Here is a 19,951-nt window from a genome sequence, read left to right as displayed (position 1 = left end):
TGCCGACAGGATCAGTGCACACACCTGGGAGCCTTTCTAGCTTAGGGTCCTTCCAGATGCTCCTCAAGTGAAGAACTGCCCATCTCCTGTGGTGGGGACAACAGCTGGTGAGTGTCCAGATACCTGGCAAGCTGAGGCTTGCCACTGAATGCCCACTGACTGGTACCCAGTAGTTCTTGCTACCCAAAGAGCTGAGAAATGCTTACTGTACAAGTGAGAGATGCTTAATCAATGCTTGATGACCTCATTACCCAGTCAGTGCTGACTTACACTCTGCTCCTCTGGGCTGTGAGCCAGTCTTTACATACTCTCTGCCTTCACAGCACCAGTGGGACCCATGGATGAGCCCCTCTGTCTGAGGTGGTGAGAGGACCCTGGACCCCCTCCCCAATACAGCAACAGGCAAAGGCCAGAGGAAGCACCCAACTCCCTGCAGCCTGAAGCAGCATCAGGAGCTGGTCAGTTTATAGTATTGTAAGGGTCAGGACTGTGGATGCTTCTCTCTTGCATAGACACAACATCACAATGTATACCATCACCGACCACATGGCCTCAGCTGGATAAGCCATGTTTACATGAGGAAAAAGCTGAAGACCAGAGAAGTGAGGATGCAGCTTCAAGGTCACACAGCAGCTGAGTGGTTGGGGGCATAGGAGCCAGGCCTCTGCCTAAGGGAGGAAGATGAAGCAACAAGAGGCCTGAGCAATGGAGATTCATCAGAGTGAGGCCCCCCCCCCTCCGCCAAGAAACCATCCCTGAAGAGCAGCCAGAAAGCCCAACAGTTAGACAGCAGGCTGCAGGGACACAAAGAAATGGGTTTGCTCAGTAGAGTGGCAGCCTCTGCACTGACCTGGGTGGGGAAGTTGGTGGCCCTGAGAGTTTTGCAGGATCAGGGTCAGGCCACAGTAGGAGGGGATGGTTTCTCCTGGCTGGAACAAACATTTGGAATGCATAAGACTGATGCCACAGATCGGGAGACACTCAGCCTAGCTGACTAGAGGTTGGAGTCACACCCTGAACCTTCAAGACCATGGTCTGAGCTTTTGGTCTCCTATAAGGGTGGAATCAGCACCTACTTCAGAGGCCAGGCCAAGCTGACTGGATGGATAGGGTGCAACCCAGATGCAGCCTGGTGAGGAGGGCTCTGCAGCACTTCCTGCTGCTGCTCCTGTCATTCCAGCAACAGACCAGAGTCGGCGGAGTCAGGTGAAGACTGGCTGAGGCTGGTGCAGGTCAGCTACGAGTTTATTGAGTTATAATCAACATGGAAAAATCTAAGGACAGTAGGTGCTTGTCATCTCCCTGGGCTTCAGCTGGAGACAGCCCGGCAGGGCAGGATGGAGAGCCCAGCCCCCACCAGCACAGCTTCCCACTAAATCATTCCCCATGCTCTCTCCCTGGGCAAGAGTGTCAGTCTCAGGGCCTTGCTCTGTTCACTTTCCTTGGGGATGCTGCTTGCCCACACACTTCCTCTGACCTGTTTCTAGGTCACTGTCCTTGTGAGTCTGTTAACCAGGCACGGCTGTCACAGTTCCTCACACACAGCTGGAATAATTGTGCCACAGATGACAAAGAACACCTGCACAGCTCACTAGTTAGGGTGCTGACAGAGGCGGGTGGCTGGGCTACCTGTGGCCCTGGGCGCTGGTGTTCATGTGGTCCCGGATATTGATGGCCTGTTTGAGCAGGCCTTCAACACTACGGAAGTACACACTGCTGTCCACCAGGCTCTTCACAGCACTGAAACAGAAAGGAGTGAGGATCAGCATCAAGGCCACCAGGAATGTCCCTATCCTGACCAGAGCAGCAGCCTCTCAGTGGGGAGCTGCAAAATGTGGGCTCAGCCTTCAACACTGCTAACTATTAACAATTAAAAAGGGTTTCATGTCTGTAAAGGAAACAATCTAAATCCGAGACAACTCAGTCTAGGGACCGCAGTGGGCGCCTCTCGGCCCAGCGACTGAGGGGGCGCCTCTCAGCCCAGGGACTGCCGTGGGCACCTCTCAGTCTAGCGACTGCCATAGGTACTGCTTTTTATCTAGTGGAACTGCTCTTTATCTAGTGTTTAAAAGGTGGCTGGCTATGTAACTCTGCTTTTAGGATCTGAAGTGTATAGATGAAGCATGCCTGTGTTCCAGTACTGGAGGAGGCTGAGGCAGGAAGATCCCAAGTTTGAAGCCAGCCTGGATTGTAGAGGAAGACCCTATATTTCTTTAAGGAGGGGCCGCATCTGCAAGTAGCAGCGGGTGGAGGTCAGAGGACAGCCTGCAGGAGTCAGTCCTGATTCACAAGTGGTCAGGCTTGGCGCGCGTGCCCTGTCACCAGTCCACATCCTTCTTGGGAGCAGCAGAGTGATCTGTGTGAAGGGTTTTATCACTCTCATGTCTGGCAAATCCCACAGAATGTTTGATGAGGGAATCAAGTCCTCATTAGGAGTCCACGAAAGGCCCAGGCAATCGAGGTGTGCACAGCAAAAGCAGCCGGCTATCTGAGACAGCACTTAATAGAAGCAGTAAGATACTGGAGTGAGTGAGTGGCCCAGGCCGCACAATAGGCAGAACACCGGGACGGGGGCTCAAAAGAACTGACCTGCCACCGAGGAGACCCAAGAATGCAGAGAAGAGCCAGGTGTCCACATGCCTTTAATCCCAGCACTTGTGACACAGAGGCAGGAGGAATTCTGAGTTTGAGGCCAGCCTGGTCTACAGAGTGAGTTCCAAGACAGTCAGAGCTACATAGTGAGATCCTACAGAGAGGAAGACTTAGGCTTTTTTTTTAAATTTTTTTGAGACAGGGTTTCTCTGTGGCTTTGAAGCCTGCCCTGGAACTAGCTCTTGTAGACCAGGCTGGCCTCGAACTCACAGAGATCTGCCTGCCTCTGCCTCCCAAGTGCTGGGATTAAAGGCGTGCGCCCGGCATGATTTAGGCTTTCAGACAACCCAGTGGGCACAATGACTCAAGGCCATACTCACAGAGCCAAATATGGCTCCTCGAACCTGGAGAGGGAATGAAATTTATGCCCTGACAATGACATGGCACATGTGTGCCTACACACACACACAAAATCTCAGGTGTGAGCACAAGTCATGTGCAAACTGACCTCGGCTCCTGGGAAAGTGGAGGCAGGACTGCTTAACCCTGGGTATTCAAGATCAGCCTGGAGATACACTAAAACCCAACTTAAAACAACAGGACAGGCAGAAGTGGTAGGTCATGCTCACTCAGCACTGCTGCCCGAGTCCTGCATGGAGGGTACACATGCACAGGGTACAAGGTAGCCCTGACTCCCCTTAGCTGTGGTCCAGATGATTTTTGTGTCGGTATGGTTATGTGCGTGTGTTTGTGGGTGTTTGCATGTGTCTGGAGGACAGAGGCCAACACTGGGCATGTTCATCAATTGTTCTCCACCTTATTTTTCAGGCAAGCCTTCTATCAACGGAGTCACTAGTCTGAGACAACAGTCTCTCAAGGAACTAGGAACTTGCTGATGGGACCGACCGCCTAGGGGAGCTCCAGGCATGCTCCTGCCTCCACCTTCTTGGAGCTGGACTTACTGGTACTCAACATCGATCAACAAGGGCGCTTCAGATGTAACTTGTGGATAAAAGCATTTTATCCAGCGAGCCACCCACCCCCACCCCAAGTCAGAGGCCAACAGTCAGGTCCCCAAACTCCTCAACAACTGTGAGAAACCCAACAGAGGTGTCATGGCTATACCACAATGGGAGGATGGGGATTGGGAGTCTATGCCACTCTGCCCCCTGACAGATGTAGCAGGGTGTCTCACCTGCAGGCATACTCCACAGTGTATATAGCACCCTGGCTCTGCTCCTCCCATCTCTGCATGTCAGCCTGCAGGATTGGGGAGTGTTAGGAGGGAAGGCTCTATGGGAACCAGTGTTAGATGTCAGATCCTCTCTGAGCTTCCCATTCCCCAAGCCCCGCCAAGTCCTCCACTCCACCACTGAGTGCTCCACTCCGCCACTGAGTGCTCCACCACCCCACCTGAATGTTCCACTCCTCATAAGTGCTCCACTCCCCACCTGAGTGCTCCACTCCTCACCTAAGTGCTCCACTCCCCACCTGAGTGCTCCACTCCCCACCTGAGTGCTCCACTCCCCACCTAAGTCCTCCATTCCCCCAGCTGTCTTGACTTTGCCTTCTGCTATCCTCTTCCCCTAGGGGCTGTGTGACTAGCAGGCCTCAAGTCAAGCCCTTAGGACTGGCTATTGCATCTACCTGGCAGACCCTTTCTTGGGCTCTTTCCTCACTTTAATAGTCACTAATCCAGACCATGCTGTCTCCTTCAAAAGTCACCCAAGGGATGTCCCCACATTGTCCAGCCTGATTCAGCTGCCAAAGGCTATCTCACCAGCATCTCTGCTTTGACTTCAGCCCCTTCACATGTGTGCCCCGCTTCTGCTCAGGGGAGAGATCCTTGGCGGGGCTGGCAGGACTCACCTTGTGCTGGGCCAGCTCCGGCAGCGAGCGGCGCACATGTTCCTGTAGCCGGTACAGGGCCACTGACGGCTCGTTGGCCAGGACATAGACACTTTCGGTGAACTTGTCTGTTACTGGGTTTGACAAGGTGGGGATGGGAATAAGGGACAAGTATTAGACCCTTGTATTTATTTTATTTTGAATTATAAGTATGTATCTATGTGAACATGTAAGTACAGTGCCATGGAGGCCTCAGAGCTGGAGCTACAGGCGGTTGTGAGTGCTGGGAACCAAAGTCCAGCCATTTGTAAGATCACTAAGTGCTCTTAACTGTTGAGATACCTGCTGCTGCTTCTTCTTTTGTCTTTTAAATAGGGTCTCATATAGCCCAGGTCAGACTTTAGCTTTCTGTAACCAGGGATGACCTTAACCCCAAATTCTCCTAGTTCTACCTCCTGAGTGCTGGGACTGCGTTTGTGTGACACCACACCTGGTTTATGTGGCGCTAGGCAAGCACTGCCAACTGAGCCCCAGCCCACATCAGATTCTTAGTTCTTAAGTCTCTGACCCAAATTGCACTCCTGTAACCATCATCCACAGGCCCAGATCAGCTAGAGACTCAAGGGGACATGAGTGCATTCTGAGCCCACAGCCCCGCCCCCACAAATCCACTTCCAGGGGACACTAGGGAACAGTACTATTGCCACTGAAAACCCTCAACATAAACATCATACTAGAGACCAGTATGGAACATTATACTAGAATCCAGTAGCTCTGAATTCCCTGTAACTCACTGTGTAGACCAGGCTGTCCTCAAACTCACACCAATCCTCCTGCCTCTGCCTCCCAAGTGCTGGGAAGAGAAGCATGCATGCACCACCATGTCCAGCTGAGCAGAGGATAACCACTGAACCCAAAAGTGTCTAAAGTCCACATCCTTGTGTGGCTTATACTCTGACCAAGACAGGAATGTTGTGAATGCCTTGCTGTGCTGGAACAACTCTGAGGTTACCACATCACAAGCCCTGCCTTAGCAGCATGCCTGAGGCTGCCCTTTACATCCAAGTGCCTGCTAAGTCCACCTGCTTTCATTTCCCTAAAACTCATGTCTTCCCACGCCAACTGTACATAAACCATCATCCCAGGTTTTCATCATCCCAGACTTTCCAGTCTGCCAAGTCTCCAACCTTCCTGCCCCATCCATCAAGGCTCTTGTTGCTTCCAAATGCTACTGGCCCTCTCCCACTGCCTGTACCAGACCACCTCTGACAAGTCCCAGCTACAGGCAGCAGATGGCGCCAACTCCCAAGGCAAAAATGATGTCGGCCCTGCCTGGGTCCCACTAGCCAAAGAAAATAACCTACTATCCTGTCTTTATTTTGCTGTGTCGGGGAACAAACCCAGAGCCTTGAACATTGTGGGCAAAGTGTTCACGATTTTTTTGGGGTTAAGGCTTCACCCCATCACCCAAAATGACTGAGCACTTGAGACGGAGTCGCTCTATAGTTAAACTGGCCTTCAATCAGTAATCCCGCTTCTTGACTCTTGAGTAAGATTAGAGTATTGCGCCACCAAACCCGCACATTCGTTCACGTGTTCAAAGGATTAAAAAAAAAAATAAATTGAGCTTGGGTGCGCACTTTTAATTTCAGCTCTCAGGAAGCAGAGATGGTAGAGGTCAGCCTGGTCTACATAGCGAGTTTTCCAAAACAGTCAGTGGCTAAATACTGAAACCTTGTCTTAGAAACAAAAAACACAGCCTTCCTCTGCCCCCGGTCTCCACTATACGGCTGCCACATCACTTCCCGGCAGGAGACAGTGGCCTCCCTTTTCCGCCAAGCCCCGCATTGCCGTCTCTAGGCTGAGACTGGGAGACTCCCGGAGCCCTCCAATCCGCCCGGAACCCCGCAACACCTTTCTTTCCCTTCAGCAGCATCTCTGGTTCTTCCATAGTGAAGGCAGCCAGGCGGAGCCCTAAAACGGAAGCGGAAGTCGGGAGACTGGGAGGTCTACCTAAACTTTCCGGGTTGAAACAGGTCGCGGCAAGCCTCCGGTTCTGGTGTCGGGCTCGCTGATCCCGCTTCACTCCAGCTTCATTCAGACAGGAGAGGGAAAGAAGGCGATCCGGGCCGTACGTGTGTGCAGTACATAGATTTCCTGAGGCTCTAGGATACCTAGTCAAGGACTCCCTGCTGCCACCCTGACACGATAATCCTCTGGGACCACGGCAAGGAAATTAAGAGGACGGAATGATACTCGGTCCCTTTAAATTCGATGAGTCCCGCCCACATGTCTCCGCCTCATCTAGAGAATGCTCCACCCTCCCATCCACAGGTGGCTCCGAAGGGAAGACTGTGGGGGCGAGGACGCAGGAGCGGCTGCACAGCGGCACATGCGCAGTGAAATCCTCAGGGGGCTGAGGCGCCTTCAGCCCTCTACAAGGAGAACGTGAGCATGCGCTACAGTACTTATTGGCTTCTGCGGAAGCCATGCCCCGCCCTCGAATCTTAAAGAGCTAGAAGCAGCTTCGGTTCTTAGGCGCTTTGCTGGGCAGGAGTGCGCAGGCGCAGTGGGGGAGTTCTTCAGTCGGAAATAGTCGTCGCCTATTAAGTTGCTGCTCTGTGTCCCAGCAGAGGAAGCTAGAGTGCCGATCGTCCGATCACCATTTTGCGCCTTACTAGATCCACTGGACCAGAAAAGTTTGTGAATAGGGAGTCCCGAGGTTTGGGAGACCCAGTCTTGCAGCGTAGGGGGACCGAGGAGGCTGGAGGGAGGTGAGTGAACCTCCTGAGTCGCATTTTTTATTGATCCCTAAGTCATTTTGGAGGACCCCGACCCAAATAACCACAGAGGGACACTGAGAAGTTTAGTGTTAGTATCTCACTATGCTGCTTTCTGACATGACCTCTTTGGGACCTCGTTTCTTCACCTTATTGAGGAGAAAACTGAGCACAGCTTAGTCATAGCCCAGGTTTTCACGACTTGTAAGTGAGGGGATTTGAACCCAGACTACTACCCGAACTTAGATTTTATTGCCTAGTGCAAGGGCCTGGGATTTTGGTGTTAATTTCTTGACAATAGCAATTATCCAAAACCTTAAGTTTCCCATTCTCACTATGCAAAGCTGAGTATGCAGACCATGTCTAGTGTGTGTTGTGTGTGTGTGCACATATATACATACACGCACTACACATCTATCATCTATCTATCTACCTATCTATCTATCTATCTATCTATCATCATCTATCATCTATCTATCTATCTATAGAGAGAGAGAGAGTTTTTTTGAGATAGGGTCTCTCTAACATAGCCCTGGCTGTCGTCGAATTTACTATGTAGACCAGGCTGGCCTCGAGCTCAAAAGGATCCCCCTTCTTCTGCCTCCTGAGTGCTGGGATTAAAGGTGTGTGCCAGCCACCACGTCCAGCCTAACCAAACCCCTAAGAAGAATTGATTTATTCCTGTATTGGGGGTGGGGGAGTTGCCATGGAGCCGACATGGAGGCCAGAGAACATGGGTTCCTGGAATCAAACTTAGGGCGACTGGCTTGGCATCAAGCTGAGCCACCTTGGGGGCCCAAGAACTTTTGATAACTGTTGTCCTCTCTTCCTCCAGCTCCTACCATGGAGCCCACGCAGTTTTCGGATGACCTCATCCCAAACCAGCAGTCCCCTGCTCCTGAACTTGAGGATCCTGAGGACCCCAGAGACGAATCCCCAGACAGCTCAGACACTGTGGTCCTCAGTCTGTTCCCTTGCACCCCAGAGGCTGTGAATCCTGAATCAGCCAGTGCATCCTCATCACAGGGTGAGAACCACTGTGGGTTTTGGTGAGGGAGACTGGTGAGTTAAAGGTCAGCCTGGTCAGACAAGGCAACTTAGGGAGACCTTGTCTTCAGAAATGTGGTGGTGTAGGTAGAGAGCTAGCTGAGTTCTTTAGAGCACTTGATCTCTCAGAGGCTCTGGTTCAGTTCCCAGCATCCACAGATGGTTATACAGCCATGGCGACTCCACAGACTTCCTCTGGTCTTGGAGAACATCAAACACACACGTGGTACACATGCATTTATGCAGTCAAAACATACACATAAAATACACATAAACAAAAAGCTTTAGAGGATTTTTCAATGTGTTGTTCTATGTGTATGAGTATTTTGCCTGTGTGCATATGTATCATGCACAGGCAGTGCCTGAGGGGGCCAGAAGAGGGCGTCTGAATCTCTGGACCTGGAGTTGTAGACCCCCCAGTGCAGATGGTACAGATCAAACCTGGGGCTCTTGAACCAGGCTGGCCTCAAACAGAGATCCACCTGTCTCTGCCTCCTGAGTACTGGGATCAAGTGCCTGCCACACCATGCCTGGCCATTTTGTACATTTCTTTTTTCTTTTTTCTTTCTTTCTTTTTTTTGTTTTGTGTTGTTTTGTTTTTTTCCGAGACAGGGTTTCTCTGTAGCTTTGGAGCCTGTCCTGGAACTAGCTCTTGTAGACCGGGCTGGCCTTGAACTCACAGAGATCCCGCCTGCCTCTGTGTCCCAAGTGCTGGCATTAAAGGCGTGCACCACCACTGCCCGGCTTGTACATTTCTTTAGTGTGGCAAAATAATACAACATTTACTATTTGGACATAATTGCTGTACAATTCAGTTACCTTTGGCTCTTTCAGCAGCCTGTGCCATCACTGCAGTAGAGGAGCACGCCCTCCTGCTCCCCAGGCCAGAGCAGCTCTGAGTTGTCTCATCTCTAGTAATTGCCTTTTCACATTGTGCTGCTTGATAAATGCCCCTAAGATGGGCCAACATCTTGAACTCATGATTGACCCAAGTTGTGGTATGGGTCAGTTCTTCATTGCTCTTTATGATAGCATAAATCCCAGTAGGTGGGTGAACCACATTTTGTTGATCTGTTTATCTATGGGCAAACTTTTGGGTGTTTTCTTTTTTCTTTTTAAATTGTGTGTGTGTGTGTGTGCGTACACGCACTGGTGCTGACAGAAACTAGAAGAAGACATTACTGGAACTGGAGTTACAGGTGGCTGTGAGCTGCAGTGTGGCTGCTGGGAACTGAGCTCCAGTCCTTTGCGAGGACTGAACTGAGCTCCAGTCCTTTGCGAGGATTGGCCTCTCAGCTGCTGAGCCAGTTCCCTGCCCCACCCAGTTTCTTTTGTGCTGTTGGGAATTGTATTGCTTTGAACACTGAGTTTTCTTTTGACCTTGGCTGAGTACTTTGGAGGTAGAAACAGAAAGATTTGAAATTCAGGGTTATCCTCAGCTACAGAGAACCTGGGCTACACAAGACCTTGTCTCAAAAGCCAGGAAGGCACGCACAGAGATGAATGGGTCAGGTAATATGAACCTACGAACACAGGGACCTGAGTTCAAGTCCAAGCAGCCAGAGAGAAAGCCGGTGTAGTGAAACACGCTTGCAGTTCCATCACTGAGGAGGTGGAGACAGGAAGTCCCAGGACCCCATGGACAGCAAGCCTAGCCCAAATGATGAGCCCCAAGCCTGGCTCACAGGCAAGGTGGACAACTTCTGAGGAGTACACCTGAGGTTGACTGGTTGTCTCCCCCCTTACCCCCCCATACACACAGAGTTGGTCCCTCTCTTTCTCTTCCTCTATTTCCTTACTTGGATGTCCTGAGCCCAGGCTTCCTAGTAGTCCCTAAACACATCAATTTGATGTCACACCAGGACCTGTGTCCTTCCCAGTGCTTGCTGGGATTCAAGTGGGAGTCGCCTGAGAGCCACCTGCTCTAACCGTCTTGCCACCACAGACTCGCTGCCTGTCCTGTCTTCCTACCACCTTCTGCCTGCTTTTCCTCTTTCCTTTCTGTTTGTGGCAGGATCTCACTGTGTAGCCCAGGATGGCCTCAACGTGTCCTTACTCTCCTGCCTCTACCTCCTCAGGATTGGGGTTATGGGTGTGTACCCCTCAAATCTATTTGTTTTATGGCCTTTATCTCTCCCTCCTTCTCCCCCTCTCTTTGTTTTTTTGTTTTGTTTTGGTTTGGTTTGGGGGGTTTTTGAGACAGGGTTTCTATGTATCGCCTTGGCTGTCCTGCAACTTGCTCTGTAGAGGCCCAGGCTGGCCTCAAACTCACAGAGATCTACCTGCATCTGCCTCAGAGTGCTGGGATCAAAAGGTGTGTGCCGCCACTGCCCAGCCTCCTTCTGTTTCTGTAACATAGGGTTTCATTCTGTAGTCCCAACTGACCTGAAATTCACTGTGTAGTCCAAGCTGGCCTGGGACTTGCGATGCATGCCCCAGCCTCCTGAATAGCTGGGAATGCCGACCTGTACCACTTTGGCCCTGTATTTACCATTGGCATCTGTGTGGATGTGGATACCACATGGAAACCACAGGGGTGGCCTCTTTAAGATTAGAGCCTGCAGCATATGTCTGGACACCCTGAGACAAGCACCTCCTCTCCCTGCAGGCAGCTTCTTGAAGCACTCAACAACCCTTACAAACCGACAGCGTGGGAATGAAGTCTCAGCTCTGCCAGCCACCCTGGATTGTGAGTACACCTCCGGGAGGGGAAGGGCGGGGCGGAACTAAAGGATTCCTTACAAGCTTGGCAGGGCACCCCATGGCCCAGCATTTTGGAGGTGGAGGCAGGCGGTCAGAAGTTCAAGGTCTTCCCTGGCTACTTACTGAGTTGGAGGCCAACTTAGACAAAGACAAGCCATAAGGGATTGAGAAATATGGCTCAGTTGATAGACGGCTTCATCTCAAGCTCCTCATAAACTGAGAATAGCAGCACATACCCATCACCCAGTGCGCAGGGGCAGCAGCGGTTTCTGGTCATTCTCAGCTACAGAGCAAGTTGCAGGCCAGCCTGGGCTACATGAGACCCTCTCTCAAAACAAACAAACAAAAAAACAGGATCAGTTTTGAACAGGGTGAACTGAGGCCTGGGAGGGGGTGGAATGGGTGAGCACTGTGCCTGTCTCACAGGGTAAACTGAGGCCTGGGAGGGGGTGGAATGGGTGAGCACTGTGCCTGTCTCACAGGGTGAACTGAGGCCGGAGAGGGGGTGGAATGGGTGAGCACTGTGCCTGTCTCACAGGGTAAACTGGGCCGGGGAGGGGGTGGAATGGGTGAGCACTGTGCCTGTCTCACAGGGTAAACTGAGGCCGGGGAGGGGGTGGAATGGGTGAGCACTGTGCCTGTCTCACAGGGTAAACTGAGGCCGGGGAGGGGGTGGAATGGATGAGCACTGTGCCTGTCTCACAGGGTGAACTGAGGCCGGGGAGGGGGTGGAATGGGTGAGCACTGTGCCTGTCTCACAGGGTGAACTGAGGCCGGGGAGGGGGTGGAATGGTGAGCACTGTGCCTGTCTCACAGGGTGAACTGAGGCCGGAGAGGGGGTGGAATGGGTGAGCACTGTGCCTGTCTCACAGGGTAAACTGAGGCCGGGGAGGGGGTGGAATGGGTGAGCACTGTGCCTGTCTCTGGCCCCAGCACTGTCCGTGCACCAGCTTGCAGCCCAGGGGGAGCTGAGCCAACTGAAGGACCATCTCCGGAAGGGTGCGTGTCCTGTGTGTGCTGGTGTGCACACGCCTGTCTGGTAGGGGAACTTCTGTGTGAGAACGATTTGCGTGTTCGTGTACTGTATATGTTCCCCTTCACATGACCTCCGAACCCTGCCCACTCCACTCAGGAGAGCAGACAATCTTACCATCTCCATCCCATCATATCAGGTGACAACCTGATCAACAAACCAGATGAACGTGGCTTCACCCCCCTCATCTGGGCCTCAGCCTTTGGAGAAATTGAGACAGTTCGCTTCCTGCTAGATTGGGTATGTCCTGGGGGGGTACAAGGACAGGCTGGGATTTCAGCTTCTGAAGCTGCTGCCCTTCTTGGGGACCCTGAGATTTCAGGGACTCCATCGCTACCTTTTCTGCTTTCCTAGGGTGCTGACCCCCACATCCTGGCCAAGGAGAGAGAGAGTGCCCTGTCGCTTGCCAGCATGGGTGGCTACACGGACATTGTGAGGTTGTTGCTTGATCGTGATGTGGACATCAACATCTACGACTGGGTGAGGCACGGATGGCTGGGATCTCTCATAGCCCCCTGGCTTCCATTCCTGCTTACGGATGAGCCCCTGTGAGATGCCAGGCCTGCCCTGGGTTCTGGGAATACACCACACCTGACAGAGTTCCCAGTGTCTGGGAGACAGATGCAGAGAGGATAGTAGAGCCTTAACAGGCTGGCCAGCAGCTGCAAGAGCCCCAAAGCAGCTGAGAAAGTCGGGGAGGGCTGTTCGGAAGAAGGGGCATCTAAGAGACACAGAACGGAAGAGCCCATGTTTAGACAGGAAGGGGGTTGAATCAGCAGCCAGAGGGCAGGGCAGAGACCTAGCTTTTGTTTTCATCTAGTCTTATCCCACAGAATGGAGGGACACCACTACTCTACGCGGTGCGTGGGAACCATGTCAAGTGTGTAGAGGCCTTGCTGGGTGAGTAGGAGACCCCTTAGGAGTCCTAGGGTAGACAAGAGGAGGCAGAATGGTGTGCTGCTTCTGTGTTTGATCCAGTCAGCCATGTTGAGCACCCCCTCCCATGCCCCAGAGATTCCAAGTCCTGTTCTTTGGGTAGGGGATCACTGTAGTCTTGCCACTGTCCAAGGTCACATGCACAAAGAGCATACTGCAGAGCATTGTGGGGGGCACCTCAGTCCTGCAGTCCCCAAGCCCTGTGCCCAATGCCTGTTCTGCTTTGCAGCCCGGGGCGCTGACCTTACCACAGAGGCCGACTCTGGCTACACCCCAATGGACCTCGCAGTGGCCCTGGGATTCCGCAAAGGTGGGCTTGAATACTGGTGTGGGCTGAGGGGCCGTGTGTGGGATGGCCACAGAGGGGTAAACAGGACGCTCCCCAAGGATGCCAGGTGATGCCCCTTAGCACCCAGGCAGGCCCAGGTACCTCTTCATCCTGGCTTTTGGCAATTTCGGGCTGTGCTAGGGACATCAGCTCATGATAAGGATGGAAGCCACTCTGTGGTACACACAAGACACTCAGAGATGCTAATAGCCCCAGCCTATGTGTAGATCTTAGTTCTTCCTGCCACAGACACACCTGCTGCCTCGTGGTACTGGGGAGGGGCACTTTGCTGAGGCCACCCCAAACTTCTATTTCTGTTGCTATAACAGAATACAAGAGATAGGGTTTTGGTTTTTAAGTTTTATTTGGATTCATGGTTCTGAAGGCTGGGAAAGCTACAGTTGTGTGGTCACATTGGCTGAGGGTCTGGTATTCCTCTAAGTGGACAGCTGGAGCGGGACAGTGGGCGGGAAGCACCAAGTGGAGGACAGACCTCTTCTTAAAACAGCCCCGAGGTAGCTCCACCCCACCCTGCTGGACCGTGGAGGGTCCCAGGCTCAGGGCTGGGGTGAGTCACCTCCTGGTGGTTACACTCTGCTCAAGGCCTCCAGCAGCCTCTCCAACCCCCTCTCCTGCTCACACCTCCCCCTCCTGCTCACACTGCCTCCCACCTCCTCCCACAGTGCAACAGGTGATGGAGAATCACATCCTCCAACTGTTCCAGAGAACTCTGGGGCCTGCAGACCCAGAGTGAAGATGGCCTGCTGGGGATCCAGGCACTCAGGGAACAAGCCAGGCTGCCCACAACTGGCTTGAGGCAGCTCCCGGACAGTGGTGGGAAGGGATCTTCCCCAACAGGAACCAATAAATCTGTGCAGAAGTTGAAGGGCTTCTGGGTGCCTCCCAGGGGTCTTCCTGGAGGTGGTGCCAATAGCTTTCACACTACTTTCTCACCCAGCACCCGCAGGTGATAGATGACCACACGACCAAAAAAGTCCGTAGTGTCCTCAAAGGCCAGCTTCAGTCTGTCCACCTCCACAGTAGGAATGGAGAAGGTGTGGCCTCTTGTGGTCAAGGAAATGGTCACTGTTTCTGACCCAGCAGGCCCTACCTTCCCAGTTCAGACACCACCCCATGGGCCAGGTGCTTCTCAACAGCACCACCCCTTGCCCCCGCCACACAGGGCTTCTCTGTTAACAGCCCTGGCTGTCTTGGAACTCGCTCTGTAGACTAGACTGGCCTTGAACTCACAGAGATCCTCCTGTCTCTGCCTCCCCAGTGCTGGGATTAAAGGCGTGTGCCACCACTGCCTAGCACCCCCTTTTGCGGGGGGGAGGGGTTTCTAGGTAGCCTGGGCTGGCCTCAAATTCGGTGTAGCAGAGGATGACTTTGAACTCCTGACCCTCCTGCTTCTACCTGCAGAGCACTAAAGTTCCTTGCGATGGCTCCTGCTCACGTGTAGGAGGCACAGTGTGGGTATGTGCCAGGCTGGCCACAGTGCTTGCACCACCACACCATACATACATACTACACCAATGCTTTCAAAAGACCAGGTCCCTCACACCCCAGACCAAGCAGGATATTTGAAGGGCATTGGTGTCCTCAGGGTAGAAGTCCATAATCTTACTGAGTGTGTCCCCACCTTGTGAACCTGCAGTGCAGAAAGAGGCTGAGAATCCAGGGAACCCTTTGACCCCCACCTCTTGCGACCTTCCAGTACCTTCCAGGCAGCAGTGGCGACTGGAGAAGCCGCCCTGGAACTGCACCTGCAGCTGTGTGATGTGAACACGATGGGGAAACTCGAGTGTCACCCACTGGGAGGGGCCCTGGAAGCAGATGGGTGAACTAAGGGACTTGGTAACTGCAGGGTCAAGTTCAATAGCTACAGCATGGCCAGGAGGGTGTGCGCACGCAGTCCTTCCTAGGTCTCCCCAAAATTCTCAAGGCACCCCGCCCGCTGAATCTGCTTCACACTTGTGATGGAGGGACGAAGCGCCTCACCTGGTCGGAGTTCCAGCATGTTTCCTCATTCTCGTCAAAAAGATATTTCTTCCCAAATTGCCGGCTGTTGCGATTAAGCACAGAACTCACCCTGCAGGGCAGGAGCAAGGCTTTCACCGGAGCCACCCTCCAGGCCAGCCAGGGCCGCGGCCGCCTGGCTCCACCCCCAGCCTGCCCCTAACCAACACCAGGTCGGGACCCCAACGATCTCCGCCTGGCCTTGCCACCACGACTCCGCTCCTCCCCGAGTTCCACAGTCCCGAGTCTCACCTGCTCACGGTCTCGGGGCAAACCAAAGACTGGGTCATCACGGCTCAGCGCGAGTTTAAACCCAGCCGCCGGCCCTCCCCGATCTACGTGACACGGCGGGCGATCCGGGAACCGGAGAGACAGAAGCAGCTTCCTAAATTGTACAGCCTCGCTCAAGACCGTCTGCGGTTCTGCGAACCGAACTCCAAGACCCGGAACCGCGTGCGAAAAGCGCGTGCGCAGTGCAGTACAGACCCGCCTCATCCTCGGGGCCGGCCGGGAGTTGTAGTGCTTTTGCTTTGCCTCTTAAAGAAGCCGCATCCTGAAGTTTCTGATTCCTTGGAGCTGGAGGGAAAATGGATACCATGTCCTTCGCGTTAACAAACGTTCTCACAGCCTTCCTGTTGTGTCTTCTGCGGAAGGCCTCCCTCGCCGTAGATGCAATACAACTTCCCTCAGCAGGGCTTAGTGGGCACGTGCGGTCCCTCCGGAGGCTGCTTGGCAGGATTGCATGTTTCACGCCAACACGGAAATTTTAGCAAGATCTGTCTCAAAACAAATTTTTTTAACACACACGTCTGTGTGTGTGAGAGAGAGAGATAATATATATAAAATGTATATCCTTAATTTATTTTGTGTGTATGAGTGTTCTGTCTGCATGTATGTCCCAGTACCACATGTATGCCTGGTGGTTGAGTGAGACTCCATGTGAGTGCTGAGACTCGAACCCAACCGAATCAACTCTTAAGCCCTTAAATATGCTTTTTGAGACAGGGTCTTCTTGTGTAAAGTTGCCTGCTTGGAAGTTGCTATTCAGATAATGGTCGCCTAAAACTCCCTCCCAGAAATCTTTGCCTCTGCCTCTGCCTCTGCCTCTCTGCCTCTCTGCCTCTCTGCCTCTCTGCCTCTCTGCCTCTGCCTCTGCCTCTGCCGCCCTGGGATTAAAGGTATGTACCACCACAACCCATCTCTGGGATTTAAATTTTGTTGTTTTGTTTTTGTTTTTCAAGACTGGGTTTCTCTGTAGCTTTGGAGCCTGTCCTGGAACTAGCTCTTGCAGACCAGGCTGGCCTCGAACTCACACAGATCCACCTGCCTCTGCCTCCCGAATGCTGGGATGAAGTGTGTGTGCCACCACTGCCCGGTTTAAGCATATTTCTTAATTAAAAACATTTTATTGCTATTACTGGGTGGCGATAATGCATGCCTTTCTTCCCAGAGGCAGGCAGATCTTAGAGTTTGAGATTAGTCTGGTCTACAGAGTGAGTCTCAGGACAGCCAGGGCTACACAGAAACCATCTCCAAAAACAAAACAAAGAAACAAAAAGAAATTTTGTTTAATGTATATTAAGTTTTTTCTTGAATGTTTGTATACCATAGATCCAGAAGAGGATGGGATCTTCTGGGAACTGAACATGGGTCCTCAACAGGAGCAGGACGCGCTCTCAGCCACGCTCTAGCCCCTATACTTTTTCTTACAGAGCACCACGTGTTAGGAATTGGTTTTTTCCTTACCCATGTGGGCCCTGGGGACTGAGCTTGAGTAGCTGGGCTCGGCCATCCCCTCAACTAAGGGGATAGTTCAATGGCAGAAGGGCCAGGAAGTGCAAAGAGCTGAGCCCTTTTGCCAACCCCTTCGCCAAAGGAATTAAGTCTCTTAGCAAATGCCCCTCCTAACACCTTATGGAAGGCTTGTTCAAAGAGCCAGCATGAGGTGGGGTTTTGGTTTTTTGTTTGTTTGTTTGTTGTTTTTGTTTTGTTTTGTTTTTGTTTTTCGAGACAGGGTTTCTCTGTAGCTTTGGAGCCTGTCCTGGAACTAACTCTGTAGACCAGGCTGGCCTCGAACTCACAGAGTTCCACCTGCCTCTGCCTCCTGAGTGCTGGGATTAAAGGCGTGCGCCACCACTGCCCGGCATAAGGTGTGTTTTATAGGATGAGCAGGAGTTTGTCCCAATGGGAACAAAACCAAACCAAACACAGACACCCCAAACCTCATGGGTTCAGGGATGAGCCACAGAGACAAACAGTCTGAGGAAGCAGGGACCCTTCCTGACGGAAGGGCTTTCTGGGAGGGACCATGTGGTGGGAAAGAGTTTCAGGCCAGGATTAGAAAAGTAAAAGCATAGAATCAGGTGACAGACCTGTGGAGCCACTCACTGGGTAAAGCAGCTCTGGGGAGAGAGTGGAACCCCCACCTCTCTGAATGAATGCTCCCAAGTCAGAGCCGTCCTTGGAGTTAAATGGTCTCTAATCTTTCCTCTTTCTACTAGGGCCAGAAGGATTCCTGGGCATCCACTAGTGTCTCCCCAAGTCCACCCCAGGAAGCGAAGCTGGCAGAGGAACTGGGTCACCATCAGGAGGGCTGCCATGCTAGCTTGTAACTGCCAGAAGTTCCTTGCCAGGACTTCAGTTATGGGTCCTGGCCATTCAGATTCAGCTTAGCCCTCCAAGGGCTATGGAGGAAGCATGTGTAATTAAGAGCTTGGCTGTGTGATATCAGACAAACATTTGACCTCTGAGCTCAGCTTCCTGTCTGTGAAAAGCAGGCTCTTTGGGTTGATGCCTAGCAACAATTACATGAGACAGACACTGGAGCTCATAGACAAGGTCTGTCTTCAGGCACAGACTCATCATTACCCTGCACATGCTGCCTGGTGTCACTTCTATGGCACTGAATACAAAAGTGTGTCCCCAGTGCCTGAAGAGACTACATACAGCCACCACCTTCCTTTATCACTCCTGGCCCTGGCATGAAGCTGCCTGGGCCCCTGGGACTTGGCCAGCTCCCTACCCTCTTCCTGCCTCCTCACCCCACTGGCGCCTGGGCATGAAAGAGCCTCCTGTTTCACCAGGGAATTAGTAGTTCTGAGTTCCCAGCGAGGCAGCCAACATGGTCCATTCATCCACCTAAGTCAGGGAGCCTGAGCACTGCCTCCTTCCCACAGCTCTCCAGGCTCTGAGGCAGGGCAGGTGCCATAGGGACTGGATTTGTCTAGGCATTCTCTCTCTCACCATTTTTTTCCTGTTTGTTTGTTTCAAGACAGAGTCTCACTATGTAACTCTGCCTGTCCTGTAACTTACTCTGTAGACCAGGCTGGCTTAGAACTCTCAGAGATCTGCCTGTCTCTGCCTCCCAAGTGTTTGGATGAAAAACATGCACCAAGGCTGGGCGGTGGTGGCACACGCCTTTAATCCCAGCACTAGGGAGGCAGAGGCAGGCGGATCTCTGAGTTCGAGGCCAGCCTGGTCTACAAGAGCTAGATCCAGGAAAGGCTCTAGAAACTACAGGGAAACCCTGTCTCGAAAAAACAAAAACAAAAAAAAATGCACCAGTATGCCTGGGTTTCTTCGTGTGTGTGTGTGTGTGTGTGTGTGTCTGTGTCTGTGTGTGTGTGTAAGTATGTAAGTCAGGGTTGCTGGGCTCAAATTCATTGTGCAGCCAAGAATAACAGCCTTAAACTCCTAGTCCTTTTCAGGTGGCTGGTGGCATTGTGTGCGACTGTGCATATAGGACCTTGGCTATATTCCTGGACAATTAGAGGGATATTGCCCCAAGACCTGACTGTCCAGGAGCTTCTTGCCACCTATGTGGCCTCTGGGCCACTTATCTGCCCTTCACCTCATCCCCTGATGGCAGCCCCAGAGTGCCTGAGACAGAAAAGGCCTTCCAGGATGGAGGTGGGGACTTTCTGGACCCCAGAGTGGGCCTATAAATAGCTCTTTGAGCCTTTCAGATTCCCAGGCTAGGTTCCCTCACTCAAAGCCCCGGCAACAGCAGGTCTGGGCCCCGGGCCAGTCCCTCTCTTTTCAGCCCTGGCACCAGCCCAGGGATGGAGTTGGTGAGGAGCCGAAGGGTCATCTTGGCTTTGGGGCTACAGACCAAATCCATGTAACTTCAGGCAGGGCATCCCAACTCTCTAAGTGTCAGTTTCGCCCAGCAAATTCCAAAATGAGCAAGATGGTAGCCCTGGTGGGTGTGGTGAAGTATGCCTCATCCCAGCACTCAGGTGCTGGAGGCAGGAGAAGCAGAGGACCAAAGTCATCCTCAGCTACTTAGTGAGCTGCAGGTCAGCCTGGGCTGATGACTGGTTTCAAAAATACAAAACAGTAACACATACACACAATATACATATGCACGCACGCATGTGATCACGCGCGTGTGCCCACACACACTTCCTGTTTCATTCCCGTAGCAATCCGTGGAGAGTACTCATGCTCACCTCTGAGTGAACAGACGGGAAGTAGGGCTGAGACGGCCGCTTCAGAGTTGCAGCATTAGAAGAGGTAAAGACAGCAGATCCTTTCCCCTCAATCATTCATTCTGTACATCTTTTTGTTTGTTTGCTCATTTGTTTGTTTTGTTTTCTTAAACAGGGTTTGTCTGTGTAGCCCTGGCTGTCTTGGAACTCACACTGTAGACCAAGCTGGCCTCGA

At 52.4% G+C, this 19,951-nt stretch overlaps 3 protein-coding genes across 7 annotated transcripts; 1 reads left to right on the top strand and 2 right to left on the bottom strand.

Annotated features, from left to right (window-relative positions):
- Positions 1 to 409: 409 nt before the first annotated feature.
- Positions 410 to 6,689, bottom strand: Borcs8 (BLOC-1 related complex subunit 8). The gene is made up of 6 exons (XM_038326044.2): positions 6,355 to 6,689; positions 4,462 to 4,574; positions 3,788 to 3,852; positions 1,630 to 1,740; positions 851 to 929; positions 410 to 668 (listed from the first exon to the last, which is right to left on the bottom strand). The coding sequence occupies exons 1-5, from the start codon at positions 6,389 to 6,391 to the stop codon at positions 896 to 898; spliced, it is 360 nt and encodes a 119-aa protein (XP_038181972.1). The 5' UTR covers positions 6,392 to 6,689; the 3' UTR covers positions 410 to 668; positions 851 to 895.
- Positions 6,690 to 6,752: 63 nt separating this feature from the next.
- On the top strand, positions 6,753 to 14,153 carry Rfxank (regulatory factor X associated ankyrin containing protein). Of its 5 annotated transcripts, none has more exons than XM_038326039.1 (9): positions 6,753 to 6,888; positions 8,056 to 8,247; positions 10,876 to 10,956; positions 11,904 to 11,969; positions 12,143 to 12,243; positions 12,358 to 12,483; positions 12,837 to 12,903; positions 13,169 to 13,249; positions 13,951 to 14,153. In XM_038326039.1, the coding sequence occupies exons 2-9, from the start codon at positions 8,064 to 8,066 to the stop codon at positions 14,019 to 14,021; spliced, it is 777 nt and encodes a 258-aa protein (XP_038181967.1). In that variant the 5' UTR covers positions 6,753 to 6,888; positions 8,056 to 8,063; the 3' UTR covers positions 14,022 to 14,153. The 5 variants fall into 5 exon arrangements, with proteins under 5 accessions (XP_038181967.1, XP_038181968.1, XP_038181965.1 ...); XM_038326037.1 differs by lacking the exon at positions 6,753 to 6,888 and adding an exon at positions 6,978 to 7,214; XM_038326040.1 differs by lacking the exons at positions 6,753 to 6,888; positions 11,904 to 11,969 and adding an exon at positions 6,972 to 7,214.
- Positions 13,613 to 15,760, bottom strand: LOC119811887 (nuclear receptor 2C2 associated protein). Its single transcript, XM_038326043.2, has 5 exons — positions 15,539 to 15,760; positions 15,269 to 15,359; positions 14,988 to 15,093; positions 14,851 to 14,918; positions 13,613 to 14,324 (listed from the first exon to the last, which is right to left on the bottom strand). Exons 1-5 carry the CDS (start codon positions 15,574 to 15,576, stop codon positions 14,205 to 14,207), a joined length of 423 nt encoding a protein of 140 aa, XP_038181971.1. The 5' UTR covers positions 15,577 to 15,760; the 3' UTR covers positions 13,613 to 14,204.
- Positions 15,761 to 19,951: the final 4,191 nt, after the last annotated feature.

This window comes from Arvicola amphibius, chromosome 4, assembly GCF_903992535.2.
Source record: "Arvicola amphibius chromosome 4, mArvAmp1.2, whole genome shotgun sequence".
Lineage (NCBI taxonomy): Eukaryota > Metazoa > Chordata > Mammalia > Rodentia > Cricetidae > Arvicola > Arvicola amphibius.
This window is presented reverse-complemented; position numbering and strand designations above follow the sequence as displayed.

Bases quoted from the DNA above. Each gene is read 5' to 3' on its own strand.
- Borcs8 (XM_038326044.2), bottom strand. From the start codon at position 6,391: ATGGAAGAACCAGAGATGCTGCTGAAGGGAAAGAAAG. The intron at 1,741-3,787 runs GTGAGACACCCT...TTTCTGTTTCAG, and splicing joins ACTGTGGAGTATGCCTGCAG to TGCTGTGAAGAGCCTGGTGG. The intron at 930-1,629 runs GTAGCCCAGCCA...TGTTTGTTCCAG, and splicing joins ACCAGCGCCCAGGGCCACAG to CCAGGAGAAACCATCCCCTC.
- Rfxank (XM_038326039.1), top strand. From the start codon at position 8,064: ATGGAGCCCACGCAGTTTTCGGATGACCTCATCCCAAACCAGCAGTCC. The intron at 12,244-12,357 runs GTATGTCCTGGG...CTGCTTTCCTAG, and splicing joins TTCGCTTCCTGCTAGATTGG to GGTGCTGACCCCCACATCCT. The intron at 13,250-13,950 runs GTGGGCTTGAAT...CTCCTCCCACAG, and splicing joins GGCCCTGGGATTCCGCAAAG to TGCAACAGGTGATGGAGAAT.
- LOC119811887 (XM_038326043.2), bottom strand. From the start codon at position 15,576: ATGACCCAGTCTTTGGTTTGCCCCGAGACCGTGAGCAG. The intron at 15,360-15,538 runs GTGAGACTCGGG...CCTGCCCTGCAG, and splicing joins TGCCCCGAGACCGTGAGCAG to GGTGAGTTCTGTGCTTAATC. The intron at 14,919-14,987 runs GTACTGGAAGGT...TCTGCACTGCAG, and splicing joins TCGCCACTGCTGCCTGGAAG to GTTCACAAGGTGGGGACACA.